The 22,500-nt window shown below is 37.0% G+C and overlaps 1 protein-coding gene across 1 annotated transcript in view; it reads left to right on the top strand.

The window, feature by feature from the left end:
* LOC144973482 (uncharacterized) overlaps nucleotides 1-15,342 on the top strand; it is a 28,394-nt gene extending 13,052 nt beyond the window's left edge. The window contains exons 4-8 of the mRNA XM_078915962.1: nucleotides 2,799-2,871; nucleotides 6,700-6,815; nucleotides 8,203-8,287; nucleotides 13,537-13,682; nucleotides 15,178-15,342. Of these exons, the coding sequence (XP_078772088.1) occupies nucleotides 2,799-2,871; nucleotides 6,700-6,815; nucleotides 8,203-8,287; nucleotides 13,537-13,675 (413 nt within the window). The 3' untranslated portion in view covers nucleotides 13,676-13,682; nucleotides 15,178-15,342. The remainder of the gene's footprint in view (nucleotides 1-2,798; nucleotides 2,872-6,699; nucleotides 6,816-8,202; nucleotides 8,288-13,536; nucleotides 13,683-15,177) is intronic.
* The last annotated feature ends 7,158 nt before the right edge of the window (nucleotides 15,343-22,500 follow it).

Genomic DNA, 22,500 nt, shown 5'->3' with positions numbered 1-22,500 from the left:
CCCCATATATAATATTGTCAATACAGTGATAGCGGTGATGATACTTATTAAGTGATAAATGATTTAGACATTTCGGGTTTTCCCTTCATCTACAAATATAAATCAGCCTTCATCACTTTTTTCACTTATTCGAGCTATTTAAAACCCCAGCCATTATATTGAGCAATATAAAGAGAGATAAGATTGTAAGTACAATTTATTACAGGGAGTAATGTTATAATGGTTTGCGCTAGAGGTCCTATAGGGTTGCTTAATTCTTTGCACATTGTTAGCCTAAACTTAGCCCGTTCTTCATGAGGTAACCATCCTTGTTGTTTCATGAGTTTATTTGTTATAATGATGGTAACAAGAAACTCTGGGATCAAGCAGAAAGCCTTCATTGAAGAACACCCCCCCCCCCTTCGAACAGGTGTTTTAGTTCTTCAAGGGGCTGCATCCGACCTTGGTCATGGCTCCTTGGTCCCTTTTTACATTTTAAAAAATAAAGTGATGCATGGAACTTCTGACCAGGATTTTTTATAGGCGTATTTTGTGTCTGCATAAATCCATTACGCTATCTGGGCCATTGATCTAATATAGCAGCACTTATTCCTTAACAAGTGTGTAGCCATTTCTAATATCAATAATCCAAATTTTATTTAATCTAAGTAATCATTTAACTGTTTCCGGTTTTCGTTATTTATTTATTTATTTATTTATTTATTTATTTATTTGAACAAGTTTGTGTAGATGCGTGTGTTTGAGAGGGTAGAAGGGAGAAAGGAGAGAGATAGAGTGGGAGTGTCAGTGATTTTGTTTTTTCGTCAAAGATGTAGCAGGTTTACTTGTTCTCAATATTACAAGAAATTATTTTCTGCGAATAATCTAAGCCCTGTTGCAGGAGTCAAATGCATGGCAATGCCATCAAACAGTTAACTGTCATACTCTAGAAAACTCGTACTTAAAAATTTGGCAAGAAAACTCGTCTTTCAAATATCGATCGATTTAAATGAACGTCACCTTGGTAAAAACTCTTAAACCTGGCACTAAGCAAATTAGAAGTAATTTTCCTCAAATTGATTAGTGAAGTATCCGTAACGCTACCTATATTTTTTTGGCTCTGTTCGATTTCCTGTTTACTGTTTGGTCCCTATTTGACAGATCATTGATTAATCCAATTTAGTGTATGCCGCGGAATTGCAAATATTATCAATTTTATTCTTCCTTGGGTGTTTCTCTTTTACGAAACCCGCCGAAACTAGACGAAACCTGACGAATCCTGACAAAGTTATGGAAAGTGTGCAGTAGTGGGGAGTGAACTAGGGACTCAGAAGTGTACACCAGTGGGGAGTGAATCTGGGATCATGGGAGGAGGAGGGTGTTTCTATTTTTTATTTTTTTTACGAAACCCAAGAAACCAGCCGAAACCCTCCAAAACCGATAAAACTTAAGGAAATTGGGCAGCATTGGGGAGTGAACACCAGAGGGGAGTGAACCTGGGACAGTGGGAGGAGCATATCGGAGGGAAATGAACATGACCATGAGAGATAGATATCAGTATGAATTGAGGCCGTGCTATGGGAAGTGTGCATTAGAGGAAGATGAACCCGAGACTATAGGAAGTGGGCACCAATGGGGAATGAACTTGTGACTAGAGGATGACACCAGTGAAGCTTATTTTTCCGAAGTCTATCAAAACCGTCTCATAAATTTAGACGTAGGTCACCGGTAGGTTTCGAAAAAAATAAGTAGCCCACTGCTGTCCACTTCCCATATTCCTGGCTCCTCTCTCCACCGGCATATACATCTTGTAGTCCCAGATTCATTTCCCATTGTGCCCACCTCCTTTTGTTTCAAGCTCTGGGGCCCATAGTCGGCTTCAAATCTCACTGGTATTCGCCTCCCATAGTCTCAGTTTCAGTTCCCTCTGATATCCTCTTCCTAAAGTCCTAGGTTTGGATGATTTTGGTGGGTTTTGGAAAAATAAGTACTCTCCTGGGGGGGTTGGTAGGTTTCCTTCTGGGTTCACACCACACTGGTGTCCAAAACTCGTACTCCCGGCTTCACTCTCCACTTGTATCTACCTTCCGTAGTCCCAGGTTAATTCCCCATTGCTGCCCACCTCCTATAGTCTCGGGTTCATTATTCTCTGGTGCCCACCTCCCATAGTCCGACCTCAATTCCCACTGGTATCCATCGCCCATGGTCCCAGGTTCATTTCCCACTGATATCCTCTTCCCATAGTCCCTGATTCACTCCCCACTACTGGACACTTCCCAGAACTTTGTCGGGTTTCGGCGGGTTTCGTAAAAAAGGAATCTCCTTCACCTTCCATACTCCCAGATTCACTCCCCACTGTACACTTCTATGTCCCAAGTTCACTCCCCCCTACTGCAAACTTTCCAGATCTTTGTCTGATTTCGTCAGGTTTAATTGGGTTTCGTTGGATTTCGGTGGGTTTCGTGGGGTTCGTAAAAAAGAAACACAATGGTCTTCCGTACTGTCAGAAACCGTAGACAAATCAAGAAATAATGTGTACATTTGACTTTAGAAGGCAATTTTTTAAAAATTGCCGATGTCGTTGATAGTTGTTATCAATGTGTTTCAGTTCCATTGTACAATGTTAAATGATCAATAACTTTACTAGAATATTATCCTTTTTTCAGTTTGAATTTTACTAATATTCAAAAGATTGGTCTATAGTTTTTTCTTATCCGTCTTTTTTCGGCCAAACGCCGCACGAGATAAATTTATCAATCTCTAAAAATAAAATGATAATGCAACTAATACATATTATCCATTTTGATGCTCCTTTCCAGAATTGGTCAATTGCACCACTCCCAATTTTTGCCGGAGAACCTACAAGTATACAAAGGGGGAGAGTGTATTAGAGTAAGAAAATTTAGGTTTTATAGCCAAATTAAGTTCTAGTAATAGTACTACTACTACTACTACTACTACTACTACTACTACTACTACTACTACTACTACTACTACTACTACTACTACTACTACTACTACTACTACTACTAGTAGTAGTAGTAGTAGTAGTAGTATAGACCTGTAAATTCTCAGTCAATTAACTGAAATCAGTCAATTTGTCAAATTCAAATATTTAAAAAAGGAAAGAAAGAAAGAAAGAAATAAAAAAAGAAAGAATTCACAAATCGTAGTCGAATGACCGTAAAATAATTAGGAGTGTTCCACAGCGCTACGCATAGCTCATGGGGACCGTTTATATTAACGATGTATATATTGCCAAGACAAAGCGACGCTTTTTATAAAAGGCGTGTGTGAACACTTCCCTGGGTATTTTCACACATCCTTCGTTAAATTATTTTTTCACTTTCCAATCCGTCGTGATCCCAACTGTAGCCAATTTTAACTGAGCCACCGAGCGATAAATTTCACTGTTTCATCTAAGCCAAAATTGACCACATTTACCCTTCGAGTCTCAAAACTATGATAAAGTAAATTGCGAAAGCCGAAAGTCCGTTATGTAGACATCTTCAAATCGAAAGTTAGGATAGATTGCTACAAGCACATTTCGATTGCCTCACGTTGTAAACAAACTGGTTGACCGTTTCTTCACTGATTGAGTACCTGATCATAAGGAACAATGGTAAGTAGCCTAATTAATTCCCGTGCAAATCAGGACGTTTTCTGGCATTGTTTTGCTCAAGCCCAAGCGAGCTTGCTGTTTTGTGGCGATTTACCTTCATTTCGATTCTTTGAATTTTTCCGCTACGCCTGCCGAAGTTTCTTCTTGATAATTCACTTCTACTTAATTCAGTGTATTGGCCTGAAGCCTGAAGTCATATTTATTTAAGTTTTTTTTCTCTGTCATTTACTGATTGAAAATCAAGTTTGCTCATTGCTACATTATTCTAATGTTCTCACAATGGCTGAGCTGTTCGTGGATCGCAATTCAGACTTGTCGAGCATCGATAAAGATGTGAGTTCCGTGAGGAATAAATTCAATTGGTCATGGCTAGAAGTTAAAGATGATAATGGTGATTATTTTTCTATGTCAAAAAAATTCCAGAGGCAGGAATATGACTTTGATGAAGTCATCTTTACCTATATGAATGACATGCTTATTTAGCATTCCTTCTACATCAAATTATGACAGTCATACTTCCAGACTTCCAGTAAGAAATAACACCCACTATTTTGATATATTGTATTTATCACTCTCCTCTCCAATGATGCCCTTATTTTTTAAAAAAATAATTGAATCTTCAGTTTGTCGAAGAGTTTCAGTCAATTTTTATAGAGCTCATTTACAGGTCTAGTAGTAGTAGTAGTAGTAGTAGTAGTAAAAGTAGTAGTCGTAGTAGTAGTAGTAGTAGTAGTAGTAGTAGTAGTAGTAGTAGTAGTAGTAGTAGTAGTAGTAGTAGAAGAACAAATAGTAGAAGTAGTAGTAATAGTAGTAGTAGCAGTAAATAGCAGTAGTTGTAGTATTAGCAGTAGGGACCCTTTGTAAAGCGCCTTGAGCACATTTAGTGGATATTGCTCTATATATAAGCTCACCTTAAAACTCACGTAAACAGTGCCGAAAGCAAACTTTTACAACTTTTTAATATATTCTTGGTAATCTAAGCTATTCCAAACAAATGGGAGGAAGCAACAATCTTTCCAATTATTTCATAACAGGTTAACTCAAAAATGAACCTGCAAGCTACAAACAATTAGTATCACTAGCTGCATACGTAAATTGCTCGAGAGGGTAATCAAACAGAATACTTCTTTGACACCTTGAAAACCAACTCATTTTAATCGACTTCAGGGAAGCAAGAAGTAGAATGATCAAATCACATTTATTAATCAACAATTAGAAAGGAAAGAAAAAAATACTTTTGACAAAGTCTTGACAAATTGGTTACTTATGAAACTCAAAGACTAAAATTTCCCATACTATTTTCAACAGCAACGCTTAACATGTAGGACAAGAAATGACGCCGACTAGCCCATGTTATATCTATTCCGGACAAAGATAACGCGGTTAATGGCCTCATCATAGTCATTTCACACCTAAGTATGGTGAGAAATTGTGAATAAGAAGCCTTTACCAGGAACTGATCTATGCGCTGCTCGGCACTCGAAGACATAATCTTCCGATCCGAATAAAGATAGCGAGAGGGAGAGAGAGAGAGAGAAAGAGAGAGAGAGAGAGAGAGACAGAGAGAGAGAGAGAGAGAGAGAGAATTTACAAACCGAATTAGGCCAGGTTGTGATGAAAATAATTGCCGACGATTGCCTAACCCTTTCTGCGGTAAAGATAATCTGCTCGTAGGACATCGCAATGCCATGAGAGCAATTCTGTCACTCATCGAGCCCTCACTTGTTGTTAAAGCGATCGTAGTTGAGCAACTTAACATATTCTAAACCATATCCAATTAACAAATCTCTTCTTACTTATGCTAATGTTCATTAGTCTTTTTCGTGCGGCTATGTGGTCTAGTAGTATGAAACTCGCTTTCGGATCGGAAGGTCCTAGGTTCGAGCCTGGTGCTCGGCGCATAGTTGAGTCCTTGGAAAAGTCTCTTTACTCACATTCTTTCACCATACTCAGGTGTAAAATGAGTACCTGGCCGTTAACAGCATTTCTTTGTCTCAAATATTGTAATATCGCCTAACAGGCGTCATGTCCTGTCCTACATGTTAAATGTTGCTGTTGACCAGGGACCCCTTGTAAAGCGCTTTGAACACATTAGTGGATATTGCGCTATATAAAGCTCAATTTTTTTTTTAGCCTTTTTCTTTTGAAATAAAGTAATTATCCAAGGCAGCTGCCCTGCAATATCAATGTCTATGGCAACGGGTGAACATTTATTCATGACCTGTACGCTTTTAATCTTTCTAAATTACTAGTTATTAAGTGAATTCGGCTTTTAGTATTATTTCAATTAAAAGTAGTTTGTAAACACGCTACTTACCTTTATGTTGTAAACATTCCCAAGGGTCATCCTAGACAAATGACCTATTACAATGTTGGATTCTTCGAAAACTTTCAACAATTTTATTATGGAACCCATTTTGAGAAGGTGTTGAAATGTGACCAATGACTCATTAGACCTGCCAATATGTGTACCAAGCAGCAGTCTTTCATACCCATAGGGCCCATGGAGTCAGAGCTTATCCGGTTTCTTTAGCGTGAAACGGACAAAACAATTGCTTGCTACCCTTTGGATATGACGCCAGTCTATCTCAAAGAATTTTCCATTTGATCTAACAGACCCAATACACCAAACACTGTTGGGTGGATAGGGGGGGGGGGGGGTCCGGAAAATGTCTAAACCGGAATTCGGTCCTATTATGTGTGGAGCGAGTGCTCTACCGACTGAGCTATTCCGACCCTCATGTGCATCTAGGTTACGACCTTTTAGTACAATCTCATATGTATCTCTTATAATGATAAAACTATAGGGAATGAGATTAGCGGAAGAGTAGCGTCCCTTGATTGGACGTCACCGGCGGAAAAGTTATTAGAGAGAGAACGTCAAGTTGGTTGTGAGCATGCGTCTCTCGTCCTCGCTTCCGGTGAAAGCGGTATGAGACACTTACCGAAAGCGAGGACTAGAGAGACGCATGCGCAAAACCATTTTGACGTTCTCTTTGTAAGGTGACGTCCAATCAAGGGACGCTACTCTTCAAATAATCTCATTCCCTATTGTTGTCCACGATATATTCAAACCACTGTTCTTTTTATGTATTTAGAGGACACGGACATACTATGGAATGCTTCAGTATAAAGTTCTTCAAATGTGCCGAGAAAGACAATGTCGACCTAATCGCCGGTGAGGTAAACCGCCTTTTGAACAGATGCGGCTTAGGTAATTAAACAGTATATTTTAACTAATCAAAACACGGAATTTGTGACACATCCTCTAATAGTTCGGACAGGCATAATTGGTTGTTTAAAATTTGTTTTTAATTGATGGTACATTTTAGGTGAAATACTCACAACATCTGCCTGCCAGATGAAATGGACCAACACAAGATCCTTTATCGATTAAAGTCTGTTTGACAAAATTTTGTAAGAACTAATCTACGAATTAAGAACCTGGCGTTTTAAAAGCAATAAAAGAATAGCTGAGTGACTTCATTCCTGTATAATTTGAAATTTCTTTTAAGGCCACCAGCTAGGTGATTAGTTTTCTTTAGAAATCTGTGATTAAAGTCTGATAATCACTTTCTTGTGAAGCCAAAAATAACACGCAATATTGGCGAGCATGCGTTTGAATATTCGGCACCCCTAATCCTGGACTCCCTTCCAAGATATATCAGAGACAGTAATGATCCATAACTTTTTTAAAAAAAACATCTTTAAACGTTTCACTGTAGAATTATATGGATTTGTTACATACGGCATGATTGAGTGGTTTATGTTCGAGTGAAATCTGTCACATTTCAAAGATCGAGCCAAGGGCAAAATCTAGGCTTACGCTAGGAAGAAAATCATCTGTTTCGCGGTGTTTCATTTTCACGACACCCAACGAAACCCCACAGAAACCGTCCAAGGCTATGCATGGGAAGTACACAGCAATGGGGAGTGAACTTAGGGACTCAGAGAAGTGGGCACCTGTGGGAAGTGAGCCTGGAGCTATAGCAAGAGGATATCAGAATGGAAATGAACCTGGGACTATGTGGGATTGATACTGGTGTGAACTGAAGCCCGACTAGGGAGGTGAACACCATAGGAGAATGAACCTGAAACTATAGAAGTGCGCACCAATGGGGAATGATTCTAGGACTACGAGGGATAGATACCAGTGGATAGTGAAGCAAGGGAAAATGGGAGGTGGGCACCCGTGGGGAGTGAAGCTACGACTATCGGAGGTGGGAATCAATGGAGATTAAATTCAAGGCTAAGGAAGAAGATACCTTGTGGAGAGTGAGCCCGAGACTATCGGAGGTTAAAACTAGTGAGGAGTGAACCTGGTACAAAAGGAGAATAAAATGGGGCTATGGGAGTATTATTATTATTATTATTATTATTATTATTATTATTATTATTATTATTATTATTATTATTATTATTATTATTATTACTATTATTATTATTATTATTATTATTATTATTATTATTATTATTATTATTATTATATTATTATTATTATCCTTATTATTATTATTATTATTATTATTATTATTATTATTATTATTATTATCATTATTGATATTATTATTTTTTAAAAATTTGTTTATATATTTCACTAGATATGTACGAGGTAGAAGATGTTCGCAGCAGTTGCTTCCCGGGGAATGTATTTCGCTGGAACCATACCTGTAATGAGTTTACAATGTGAGTAAAAGAGCTTAACACACACATGCCCAGATTTCCATATTTTGGCAGGGACGCATACATTACTATATGATGCCTATATATATATATATATATATATATATATATATGTGTGTATATACTATGACTATCATAGTGGTGATATTGAAAAAGTACTCACGTTTTTGTTTTCTATTCCAAAAATATAGGCTAACAAACACACATAATTTAGTGTTTGTGAGTGTTACGCCCTCTCGTGTAAATGCTTAGATTACGTCGCCTAGGAAGAAAATATATTTTAAAATTTAAACGACGCCCAATGTGTTAACAGGAATCACCCATGTTGATGAGAGAAATTTGGACGAGAAGTTTTTTTTCCACACATTATTGAGTGTAAAGACAGTCATTTATATTTACATTCTTCTCCCGTGGCAAATATACACAGAATTGATAGTCATTGAGGTTCTTCTCTTAGCATGTGTTTCAAATACACTATAAACAATACCGGCTCGCACTGTCCCCTTGAGGATTCCCTATGTTGCCATTGAAGCATTGGGTGTTTGTTGCTGCAATAATATTGTTATGTAATGTCGTGCTGCTGATAAGAAACTGGCTTATGTGGAATGTTTTGGAGAATATAAATATCACACACAGTGTTCCACTGCTACTGTATATCTTGCCAACTCACGAGAAAAGATTTCCGGTGTCTTTGTCCAAAACGAAAACATGGCCAGCCAGAATTGCCTATTAAGGCTATAGTATCGACGTCGTTGCCAGCCAGGGAAAGGGAGAATCAGCTTTCCGGACATCAAGTTAATGGGATGCAAACATTTTTAGCTCCATATATTTCGTATCGAATACGTCGACAGTGGTCAACTGGGACCATTTCCATGAACGCGTACTCGCGCCAAGGACTTGAAAAAAATCGGATTTTATGTGAGCTGGCCAAGCAAGTCCCTACTAATAGTACGGCACCTTCGGATTAAGTTTGGCCAAGTTTTAGTCATTTTCTGAGGCCGGACTTCAAGCTTAGTCTGAAACGAGTTACTATACATATATACACCATAGCGTCGACAAGATAGCAGCATTTTTACATTTAGAGAGCTTCGATTCGGAAGGACAATACGTCGGTAACGAATGACAGAGGCAAAACGTGTCCTGTTGCTATTGACACTGGCTTTAAAAAAACTGTAAGATTAGTGCAGATCGTCAAAAATACTCAATTTTTATGAGTAAAAACTTTTTAAAATCCGTTAGTCGGGCTCGCGAGTTGCAAGTGTACGGAGTTTCGAAGCTGAAGGCTACAAAGAACAACCACAAGAACGATTAGAAAGATTAGTGGAGACAAAAGTTATTCTGCTGGCATTGTAACTGAATGAAGGAATGTGATTCATCAGAAACACACTTTCTGTTTTGCTTGTTTGTTCGTTTTTTGGTTCAATTTGTTTTGAGATTTATTGAAACATTCATTAGCCTTAATATAGTAGTCGACCGTGGACATCATTGTAGTCTGATCAGTCAACAGTCAATATCACGTGATTTGATTCATCCTGGCAAAATTAAGTTCAAATATAAAACGAAAGGAAATATTATCTATACCGGATGTGTTGCTAATTTCCTCTTTGGAAATATTTTGAGTTGAAAGAATGAAGGCTGGTATCTTACCTGACATAGTGTACTAGAGAGCTTGATGTTACCAGCACAAAAGAGGCGAATTAGCCCCCGTTTTTTCATCACCCACTTCTAGTCGGAGACAAGAAAACGTTAATAAAATTCGATTTCTTAGTCATTTCCTTCGCTTAGGCGTAAGACTAGCACGTCATTTACTGGACTAGTAAAGAACTAAATCTAGTCCGCTTGCATAAAATTGGGTCCTAGTGTGCACGGAAATTACTTGACGGTGACAATGGCTTTTGGAGGACCGGTCGAGAGGACTGGCAAAATCTATAACATCAAGTGGGAAGTATTTATGAGGATAGTATAAGGATAATACAAATTTTATCATTGAAGAAATTGGAGAATGGAAACAATTAGAATTAGGCCCTACGCGAATATTCTCTTCGTACTTATGACTACAGTGGTAAAAACCCATTTAAATAGGGGTTCAAGGTCATTTTCTTTTTTTTTTTCACTTTCATTACATTGTTTAGTTGCTTAATTACTTGTTTTTCGGGGTTTGAATGGTGTTTGTTGGAACCATTACAATCAACTGACGATGGTTATTTCGGTGTTATATTGGAGAACAATTTCGATTTCCCCACTGTAAAGCGCTTTGAAAACATCTTGATGATTTTTCGATTTTAGAAATCCGCTTAATCTAAACACTACAAAATAGTTTTATTAAATATGGTAGGGAAGGGTTAGTTATTGTTGTACCAGGAGGGTTGGGTGCTTAGTTGTTGATTCGTTGGTTTCTCACGTTTTGATATAAATGTTATTATCATTTATTGTATTTTCTGAGTGCGGTCTGTGCGTAGCCATCGTTAACTTATAGCCTGACACTGACCAAAAAATGACGTCAAATGACCAGTCTTTGGCCACAAAAGAAAACAAATCGTGAGTTGTATTCAACACTTCAACCAATAGGGCCACTTGTTTCCATGAGCACTACTAACTACAACTCACTAGGCGGTGCAAGAAAAAAAAACAACCAAATAATAACGTCAATAGACCAGTCCTTTTGGGCCTCAGTGGCTACGATATGTTTGGGTGGCAGTATGGCATAATAAATCTTACACAAATTAGGAGGATAGTTTATTGTAGCAACTGCAACACCAGAGGCATCACTGTACCATTTATATTCTTGAAGCTGGATAGAGACGGAAGCAGTTTCTACGGATGCCAGTGATGAGATTTTTCAATTTCTGAGTTTTAAGTGTCGATTTGTCAGTCTTGTCATCTTCCTTTGTAATTTGTTACAGTTTGCTTAGATGTTGATCATGGCTTTGAGTTAGTCAATATTTTCAAGAAAGTGAAATATAGATAGTATGCAGATGACGTCACTCAGGTCTTTGTTATTGTTTTTGCCATCGCGTTTGTGAGTTGTTCTCACTAAACTGTATTACCCAGACTATAAACGTTCATGGTTACACAGAGTTTGTGTGTTGGTGCGTTATAGTTCCGGATGGCAATGTTGTGAACTCCTTGGCCAAGCCCATTCTATCTATATGAGAATGATGTCAGCTGAACAGATCCGAGGAAGGAAGATAGAAGCTTTCGCGTGCGTTGTTAGTGAATTCTCGTTCCATGGATGTTCTTCCAGCCAACAGTGACGATGGGGATATAATTTAATTTTTGTCCAATTTATGTTGTGACCGGGTAGCCAGTGAAGTCTGTGTCAATTCTAGTTGGGCGATGCAATTCAATCAAATGTAAAAACATCTGTAAATAATGTCTTTATCTATGGCTGGACTTTCCAAAGACTCGGAGAATAAGCCATTGTTTTGCCTCTGAATTTTGGTCGCAGTTCGCTGTTCTCATAATTTTGTAGAATGGTGATTTTGCTTCCAGTAATTGGGGCAGATTTGGACGCGGTTTTAATTTCTAATGGCTATCTTCCCGTCTTAGAGTCAATATGTCTTGATGTTTTAGTCTATCTTCCATTCCCTGATCCACAAGCAAATAACTCCAAAGGGTCGTTCATTTGTATGCTCTTTCACTTTTCTCTTGACATGTTTTTGTACTTCACTTTTCATTAAAGTGCCTTTGTCTTTTGGCTGGTGACGCCATAGGTCAGTGGTGGAAAGTAAGTTATATTTATTGGTTGTTTTTGTATCTTAATTTGCATGTCTTTGGCTTAGAGCATCTCCAAGTCAGATAATTATCGTAATTTCGTTCTTGAGGATAAACATAGTTTCCAATTACAATGTCTAGAGACCCTCTTTTGGTGACAGTTTTCTTGATTATCTTTCCATAATTTCACGAGTTTCTGTAACAAAAGAATGAATTTTGTGTGATTTTCTGCCGGTGATTTTTGAGTGCTGTATAATTAAAAATTATAAACTGCAGACTGCAGCAATAGAATGGCTCCAACGTATCAACAACTTAAGAAGCATCATTACTGAACAAGATGAATGATTTGGGAGCGTTTTCGTTGCCGAAACGTCCGCTTGCTTTCTTTTCATTAATATAAAAGCGTCGACCCAATAATAACCACAGGCGATTATAATCCAACACGCATAGGTGCCCGTTAAACAAAAAATTTAAAGTTCAAGGGTTGATGAGATATAACAACTAAACTCATTGTCTATTATAAAAGTTTTTCATGTCGTAAGATAGCTCCACGGGGCTTTTTACTTGTGCACATATAGATATCTATATTTTTTTGCACTCAAAATGCGTCTCAAAACAATTATAGTAGTAAATGAGTCCATCAAACGTCTAAAATCTAATTTGGGTTTTGCATTTTTAAGTTGAATTTTTGTTCATTATAAATCTTATTCGTTCACTCTCTCAAGCACGAAATAGGTAGATGAATAAATTCTAAAGCGAGCTATGGTTTTTATATTATGCGTTCACGGATGCGAGTGAATGAAGTCAAATGATTCCAATCATAAAGTATGTCTTCGATTGAGAAGGATTGCATTTCAGAGTCCAGAAACAATAGGAGAGAGATGGACAGAGAGTATGTGAGAGAGAGGGGGAGGGCAGGGAGACAGACAGATAGATAGATAGATAGATAGATAGCTAGATAGGTAGATAGATAGATAGATAGATAGATAGATAGATAGATAGATAGATAGATAGATGGATAGATAGAAAGATAGAGAGCTGAATGGCGTCAATGTCGTTCTATCTATAACTTTCATTGCTCTTCATTTCAAGATGTAGTTTGTAGATATGGATCATCCCACATATAATTAGAGCGATTATAACTATTGAATGTCTGGACCAAATAAAAAAAATGAGTCGGTGAAGTCATATAATTTTGTAAAAACGATCTATAAAACTAATTGAATTGATAGAAAAATATATTTGCCTTGCTTAAAAAAAGACACCAAGATACAAACATAAATGTAGGCACAGAAATGGCATTCGCTGTTAGGGCTCATCATCATCGTAACTGCAATCGTCATCATCATCATCATCATCATCATCATCATCACCATCATTATCATCCTTATGAGAAACAACATCACCAACTCTACCACAATAACCACCACCATCACCCCGATCATCATCATCATCATCATCATCATCAGCAGCACCACCATCCCCATCATCATAACCATTACCATCATCAATACCATTTCCATACCCATGCTTTTCAGGAGTTTCCAAAATGTACGAACATGTCTAGCACAAACAGCAACGAAGTACCCAAATTGCAAAGACGAGATCGCTGTCGTACAAAAGCAAGTTAAAAACCACTTAGACCGATGTACTACATATCTAAATTCCAAGCAGTAACATCAAGGTAATAATATTTATGGGAATATAATATAGAAAATTGAAGTCAAATGATACTACTACTACTACTACTACTACTACTACTACTACTACTACTACTACTAATACTACTACTACTACTACTACTACGACTACTACTACTACTACTACTACTACTACTACTACTACTACTATTACAATGTGGCTATGCGGTCTTGTGGTATAACACTCGCTTTCGGATTGGAAGGCCATAGGTTCGAGCCCGGCTCGGCGCATAGTTGAGTCCTTGGAGAAGGCTCTTTACTCACATTCTCTCACCGTATTCAGATGTAAAATGAGTACCTGGACTTTTATCAGCGTTGTCTCTGTCCGAAAATAATTATAATATCGCCTAACAGGCGTCTTGTCCCCTCCTACTCGTCCTACATGTTAAATCTTGCTGTTGGCCAGGGACCCCTTGTAAAGCGCTTTGAGCACGTTTAGTGGATATTGCGCTATTTAAAGCTCAATTTAAATTTAATTTATTATAACTACTACTACTACTACTACTACTACTACTACTACTACTACTACTACTACTACTACGAATAATAATAATAATAATAATAATAATAATAATAATAATAATAATAATAATAATAATAATAATAATAATAATAATAATAATAATAATAATAATAATAATAATAAATAATAATAATAATAAATAATAATAAATATTAATAATAATAATAATAATAATAATAATAATAATAATAATAATAATAATAATAATAATAATAATAATAATAATAATAATAATAAATATATATACTACTACTACTACTACTACTACTACTACTACTACTACTACTACTACTACTACTACTACTACTACTACTAATACTAATACTACTACTACTACTACTACTACTACTACTACTACTACTACTACTACTACCACTACCGCTACCACCACCACCACTACTACTATTACTACTACTACTACTACTACTACTACTACTACTACTACTACTACTACTACTACTACTACTACTACTACTACTACTACTACTACTACTGCTGCTGCTGCTGCTACTACTACTACTATAACTAATATGTCGGTCAAAGGCTTCTATTATCCTGACTACATTATCTACGGAACAATTTTAAATGCCGACAATAAATAAATTTTTGAATTGAATACTACTATAACGACTACTTCTGCTACTACAACTACAAGAACAACAATAACAACAACAACAACAACTACTACTACTACTACTACTACTACTACTACTACTACTACTACTACTACTACTACTACTACTACTACTACTACCACAAATAAAACTATAAATACCACTATTGCTACTACCACCACCACAAACATTACTTCTACCACCATCATCATTACTATTGATACGGACTTCTTCTGCGATATATACCAAAGCTTCTGTTACTACTAGCATATAATCATACTAGTTTTAGTCTTTTATATAATGTATAATTAATAATTTATAAAATATCAATGTTGTTTTCAGGGTTGTGTTCGAAAATCGGATTCAGCCAAGACAAACATATCTTTTCAAGCGTAACAAGCAGTATCGGAGCTTTTCTACTGCAGTAAACTACACATATTCGGATTTAACAATATTTTTTTTTTTAAATTACCAACTTTTGGCCAATAAATTCTTCCTTCAAAAATATTGATCGCCTAAAATGATCTTCATTTTGTCCACACAAAACAACTCCACCAAACCCGGAGTTTTATTTATTACCTTGCAGTGTATGATGCAACAAATATTTGACATAAACATCTACTACTACTTAGTAGCCTGGCGATTAAACATGTCGCTGTTAAGTGCTTGTGACCTACAGTACTTCAAACTTCAAACACAGATTGACCTTTAATCTAAGTCAGGCATTACACGAGTTTCCTCAAGGACACAGAAAAAGGATTTCCTTCAAAACGGACTAACTAAAACAATTTCAATTTATCAGTGATGTAGCAATTTAATAAATATAAGCAGCTGGAATCAGTTGTTTTCCCCCCCCCCCCCCCCCCCCACCCCACACACACACATCCATCCATGCCTCACCGCTTTTCAAATGGTGCTATGGCGATTTGAGTCTGATAAATGCGGTTATGTGGTCCAGTGGTATGACACTAGCTATCGGATCGGATGGTCCTGGGTTCGAGCCGCGCGCTCGGCGCATAGTTGAGTCCTTGGAAAAGGCTCTTTACTCACATTCTCTCACCGTACTCATGTGTAAAATGAGTACCTGGTCGTTAACAGCATTGTCTTTGTCCGAAATTTTTAAATATCGCCTAACAGGCGTCATGTCCTGTCCTACATGTTAAAAAGTTGCGTTGACCAGGGACCCCTTGTAAAGCGCTTTGAGCACATTTAGTGGATATTGCTATATATAAAGCTCTATTTAATTTAAATAATATTGCAGTTATGAAATATTTTATTAGTCGAGGCTGTCAATGTCTAAGACAAATTATGGAGCAAGTCCTGGACAAGGAACTCGGACACAAATATCATTGTAAGGGGTCGTTGGTAATCAATAAGGTAAACGTTACCAAGAAACCAATGTCAACCCCAAGCTCACTGCGGCTATAATGTGGTCTAGTGATATGACACTCGCTTTCGGACCGGAAGAGCCTGGGTTCGAGCCTCACTCGGCACATAGCTGAGCCCTTGGAAAAGACTTTTTACTCACATTCTCTCACCTTACTCGGGTGTAAAATGAGTACCTGGCCGTTAATAGCGTTGTGTCTGTCCGAAAAAAAATGCAACATCGCCTAACAGGTGTCATGTCCCGTCATACATGTTACATGCTGCTGTTGGCCAGGGACCCCTTGTAAAGCGTTTTGAGCACGTTTAATGGATATTGCGCTGTATACCAGCTCAATTTTTTATTTTATTTTAGGAACGATTGAAATTCTATTTCAGGCAGGCTTTAAGCAGTATTTCTAGATATTTGCGTTTTTCTTTACGTATTATGTTAGTCTCTCTAGTGCCTTAGAGAAATTTGTGAATTCTGTGCGCTGCATGAATAAATTATCAAAATACATTTCATCATGTAATAAATTCCATGTCTGGACGATAAATTCCACAAAGTTAAAAACGCACAACGCACTATACAAAACAAAACAAAAATGAACACTTGCCAATATAAAAAAAATGTGCTTTCAGCAATTCACCATTCCACCCTAGTAACCCCAAACAACAAAAGTCTTTATTCCCCCCCCCCCCCTCTCCCATCCTCTTTATCATACAGAAACACACACACACACACACAAACGCGCAAGAATACACACACATCTTCTTCTTCTTCTAGGTTCCATGCCTGGTCCAGGCTTCGGATACTGCATGAATTATCTCTCTCCATTCCTCCCTGTCTCTTGCTTTTTCAAACAGCTCTTGGATTGTTAGGTTGGTGAAGCCCTTCAGTTGGTCTATGAGTGTTTTTCTTTGTCTTCCCCGGGCGCGTTTACCAGGTATTTTTCCACAACTTGCCAGGTATTCATTCTTATCTTTCCTTACTATGTGTCCGAAAAAGGATAGTTGTCGATCCACTATTAAGGGCATTAGTTTCCTTTGTTGGTATGTTTGTTTTAGCACTTCTTCGTTCGTTTTGTGTGCAGTATACGATATTCTCTGCATCCTTCTCAAGCACCACATTTCAAAAGCTTCAATGTTCTTTTGTGTTTCTGCATTTGTAGTCCAGCTTTCGCATCCGTATAACAAGATTGGCCACACGTAGCACTTCAAGACTCGGAATCTAATCCCGAACGACATCTGTTTGTTTTTCAAAATTTTTCCAAGGTCCATGAAGGCCTGTTTGGCACACACATAGACATGCATAAATGCGCGACAAGAGGATAATGAGGAAAACTTAAATGCATTCAAGGGAAACAACTTTGTCTAGTCATTTCAATCAGCCTGATGACGCAGTTAAGTGCTGAAATGTTGTAGTTGAATAAGAGGTGAGAATACTAATATAAATATTAGTATTGAGATATATATATATATATATATATATATATATATATATATATATATATATATATATATATATATATATATATATATATATATATTCAACCCAGGCAGACAGAATAAAGGAAAGACGTTGGTCGAGAAAGGAAATAAGTACAACCTTAATCATAATCTTTTCTTCATCTCTCTCTCTCTCTCTCTCTCTCTCTCTCTCTCTCTCTCTCTCTCTCTCTATCTACTTATCATATATATATATATATATATATATATATATATATATATATATATATATATATATACAGAGAGAGAGAGATAGAGAGAGAGAGAGAGAGAGAGAGAGAATAAAATATAACACCTGAATAAATACATTATGCGCAATCCTGTAAGCCAGAGAGTCTAAATCTACATTTTAATCAAATTGAACACCCCTGTTCAACACGTTTTGGAGAGTGTTTCAATCTATTGCTTACAGTATGTCTTTGGCCACCAACTTACACACACACACACACACTCACACACACACACACTCACACACACACTCACTCACACACACTCACACACACACACTCACACACACACACACACACGACACAACAAAAACAATTTAATGCTGACAGAATGTCTTTCGCCACCAACTTACGCACAATCACAAACACACACACACACACACACGACACAACACAAACACACACGTTCACATACACATACACACATAATACACACATACACAAATATAAAATACTTTTAATATTTCACTGTAAACCAGCTTACTTTGGCCCTCTCGAAAAACACGTAGGCATAAAAAAATGTGACCAGAAAACTCGCCCTTCAAATATTCGGTTTACGTAACCCTCATCTTCGCAAAAATCTTAAACCTGGGGTTTCGCATAAGCAGACTATAAACATTATAGGTTACACTCAGTTTTTTTTTTGTGTGTGATTATACGATTAACCCTCTCCTTACCAACTATAGGAAAATCGTTACATTCGTTACAATACGACCAACATTGTTCTTATTCAAATGTCTCTTGTACATCATAACATTTAAAGAAATTGAACAGTGTGTTGTAGAGCATGTTTTGCTAAAGAAATTATTTATTGCAAGAACTTGCTGCTATTGTGTCTAAGTGATAAAAATCTATTTTTGTGTTAGTTGGGTGTGGAGTTTTGGGGAATATCTTGAAAATGGCTGGTCAGGAGAGAGTTAAGCAGCCGAGTAGAAATAAAGTGAGTATTTAATTATTGAATGCATACCATTGATGTAAAAGTACCGTGCAGTTTGCTTAGTTTAGCAATGAATGTCATTTTAAAAATGAATATAAAATAATATTCCCTTCATTCATCCCATAGGGAAATTTGTCTCTAGGGTCTATTCCAAGGGAAGATTAGAATAACACAGGCGTCAGCCGCAGTGCAGCGCCGCAAATTGAGCTAGGGCAAGGTGACTTGCTCAAGGTCACACAAGGCAGCGGGTGTACATCGAACTCGGTACCTTTCGGGTACGAAGCAAAGACCATACCTCTGAGCCATTTTCCCTCCCACTAGAAAACTAATGAAGAAGTATTAGAGCAAACTGAAACTAAAAGGTTACTAATTCGAACAATAAGAAAAAGACAAATGCAATTTTTAGGGCACCTAAATCGACATAAATGTATTGAACATCTTGCTCTCCTCACAGGAAAGAGGGAAGGTAAAAAGAGTTAAGGTAGACCAAGACAAACATTTAAATAGTTTGAACGGGCGGATGACAAAGAAATAGAAGAGTAATATTAGTTTTTTGAGGTAATTTGATCAGAGAGATAAATGGCGTACCACGATCACCGATGTCTGGCACAGACATGGTACTTGAAGAAGAAGAAAGTGGCAATAGATAGTATGCGCTTGGCTAAAAAGGTCACAACATTGCCATCCGGAAGTATAACGGACCAACACACAAAACTGTGTAAGTGTCATCTTGGTCGTTTATAGTCTGGTTAATGCAGTTTGGTGAGAATGACTCACAAACATGGGTGGCAAAAAAAAAAAAAAATAACCCCCCCCCCCAAAAGAAAAACAATGCCAAAGGCCTGAATGACGTCATCTTCGTTCTATCTATAGATAGTATGCCCTTGGCTAAGAAGCTCACAACATTGCCATCCGGAAGTATAAAGGACCAACACACAAAACTATGTTTAACCTTAAACATTTATAGTCTGGTTAATACAGTTTAGTGAGAATTACTCATAAACGCGGATGGCAAAAAGCAATAACAAATGCCTGAGTGACGTCAACTTCATACCATCTATACCGTTTTGAGGGTGGGTCATGACGTAGAAGGAACAAAGTTGACGCCACTCAGCTCTTTGTTATTATAGTACCTTTAAACAGCCCTTTTTCTATTAGTTGTCACTAAAGTATATAAATCAGGCTATAAACCTTAAAGATTACGCACAGTTTTGTGTGTTGGTATGTTTAACCTGTCCGGCGGACATTATGAGTATTTTGCCCAAACGTATAGGATCATATATACTGATGATCTGCGCTATGGTAATTTACTCACAACATACCACCAGCCGAATATAACGTACTAAAAAAAAAAAGAAAGAAAAAAAAAAGAAAAAAAGAAAACACAACAAATAAAAATCAATCAAACAAAAGACAAAAATAAACAAAAAACAAACGGTGTGTTACCGTGTTCGTTTATAGTCGAATTGACACAATTTAGTGAGATCTACACATAAAATGGCTGGCTAAAACAATAACAAAAAGGTAAGTGGCGTCAACTTCTTTCCTTCTATATATACAATTGTTGTTTATAAAAGCATTATCTGTTGTAGACTTTAGTAGACAAGATATGAATCTGTTAAACTTTATCGTAGATTTTCTCTATCTACTCTCTTATTATTTATTATTGAATGAAAGAATGAATAGGTAGGGCTGCCATGCCTCTATGGATGCTTGCCGTGATTGTAATGTGTGTATGTGTGTTTGTGTGTGTGTGTTTGTGTGTGTGTATGTGTGTATGTGTGTATGTGTGTGTGAGTGTGTGTGTGTGTGTGTTTATGTGTGTATGTGTGTGTGTGTGAATGTGTGAGTGTGAGTGTGTGTGTATGCGTGTATGTGTGTGTGTATGTGTGTGTGTGTGTGTGTGTGTTTGTTACTTCGACTTCGAGTGTGTATTATTTGTTATATTTATTACCAAGATTGGCGACTTTATGGGAGTTCACCTAATACTAATTATATTCCATTCCAAGCCTATGATATGAATCACCTGACATTTATCTGATATATTGTACGTTACAAAAGAAACCGTTAATTGGAAAACCGCTTTTTTGTCTCTATACATATTTTCAAGTTGACTGGAGACGGGCTTTCATCTTTATCATGTTTAACATTATGCATTCATAAACGAACATTTCATACAATTGTGCAGATATGCGGTCTTGTGGTATGACAGTCGATTTCGGATCGGAAGGGCCTGGGTTCGAGCCTCGTTCTGAACGGCGCATAGTTGAGTCCTTGGAAAAGGCTCTTTACTCACATTCTCTTACCGTACTCAGTGTGTAAAATGAGTACCTGACCGTTAACAGCGTTGTCTCTGTCGGAAAAAAATTTGTAATATCGCTGAACTTAACGGTCGTAATGTCTCGTTCATCGGCTTACGTTTTGCTGTTTGTCAGGGACCCTTTTTAAAATGTTTTGAGCACGTTTATTAGATAATGCGTTATAAGTGAGTTACATATATATAAAATATATACAATATATATATAAATAATATATATATATAATATATATGATTGTGTGTTTATGTGTTATATACAATTTATATATCATCATCTTAACTACTTCAGGTTATCGGTAATACAATTGTCGAAATTGGTTTAAATAAGACAAGACAAAAAAAAACAAAAATACAAAAAAAAAAAAACAACAACATCAACAAAAACAAACAACACAAAAAAACAAACAAAAAAAAACCCCCCCCCCCCCCCAAAAAAAAAAAAAAAAACACCAAAGAAAAAACAAACAAAACAAAACAAATTTTTTAAATATAAAAAAAAAATAAACTAAAACAAACATAGTATGAGTAAGCTCTCCTATGTTTACAGTTTTATTTATTTTTCTCTCTGAAAGTTTTCAATTAGGAATTACGCATGACTTTCTTAAAATATTGAAACCAACCAAATAGTATGTAAAGATTACTTATTATAATTGTAATCATATGGATATAATTTCAACCTACTGAAAGCATTGACTCTGATTACAGTAAATACGAATTAATTGTTCATAGTTTTGTTAACATAAAAGTATTAAGGAAGTTCTTTAAGATGCGGAAAAGCTGTCGGGATCACAATTCTTGCAATGGTTTTAAAAGGCAGAAACTTGCATGGTTTGGACATCTGGTCAGACATGACAGCTTGTGCTAGACAGTCATGCCAGGCACGATGGAAGGTCAAAGAAGAAGAGGAAGACAAAGGAAAATGTGGCTGGATAAAAAAAATATTTAAAAATTGAGCTTTATATAGCGCAATATCCACTAAATGTGCTCAAAGCGCTTTACAAGGGGTCCCTGGTCAACAGCAACATTTAACATGTAGGACGGGACATGACGCCAGTTAGGCGATATTACAATTTTTCGGGCAAAGACAACGCTGTTAACGGCCAGGTACTCATTTTACACCTGAGTACGGTGAGAGAATGTGAGTAAAGAGCCTTTTCCAAGGACTCAACTCAATATGCGCGGGCGCGAGGCTAGAACCCGGGACCTTCCAAGGAATGGATAGGATTGACGCTGACAGGGACAGCCAATGACCGAGATGTGTAGCATGTGAGATGTGAAGGCTGCATGAGGCAATTGGATTCAGTAGTCTGATG

The sequence above is a fragment of the Berghia stephanieae genome, chromosome 5 (assembly GCF_034508935.2).
Source record: "Berghia stephanieae isolate SIO BIC M18660-M18661 chromosome 5, UCSD_Bste_1.3, whole genome shotgun sequence".
NCBI classification, from domain to species: domain Eukaryota; kingdom Metazoa; phylum Mollusca; class Gastropoda; order Nudibranchia; family Aeolidiidae; genus Berghia; species Berghia stephanieae.
This window is presented reverse-complemented; position numbering and strand designations above follow the sequence as displayed.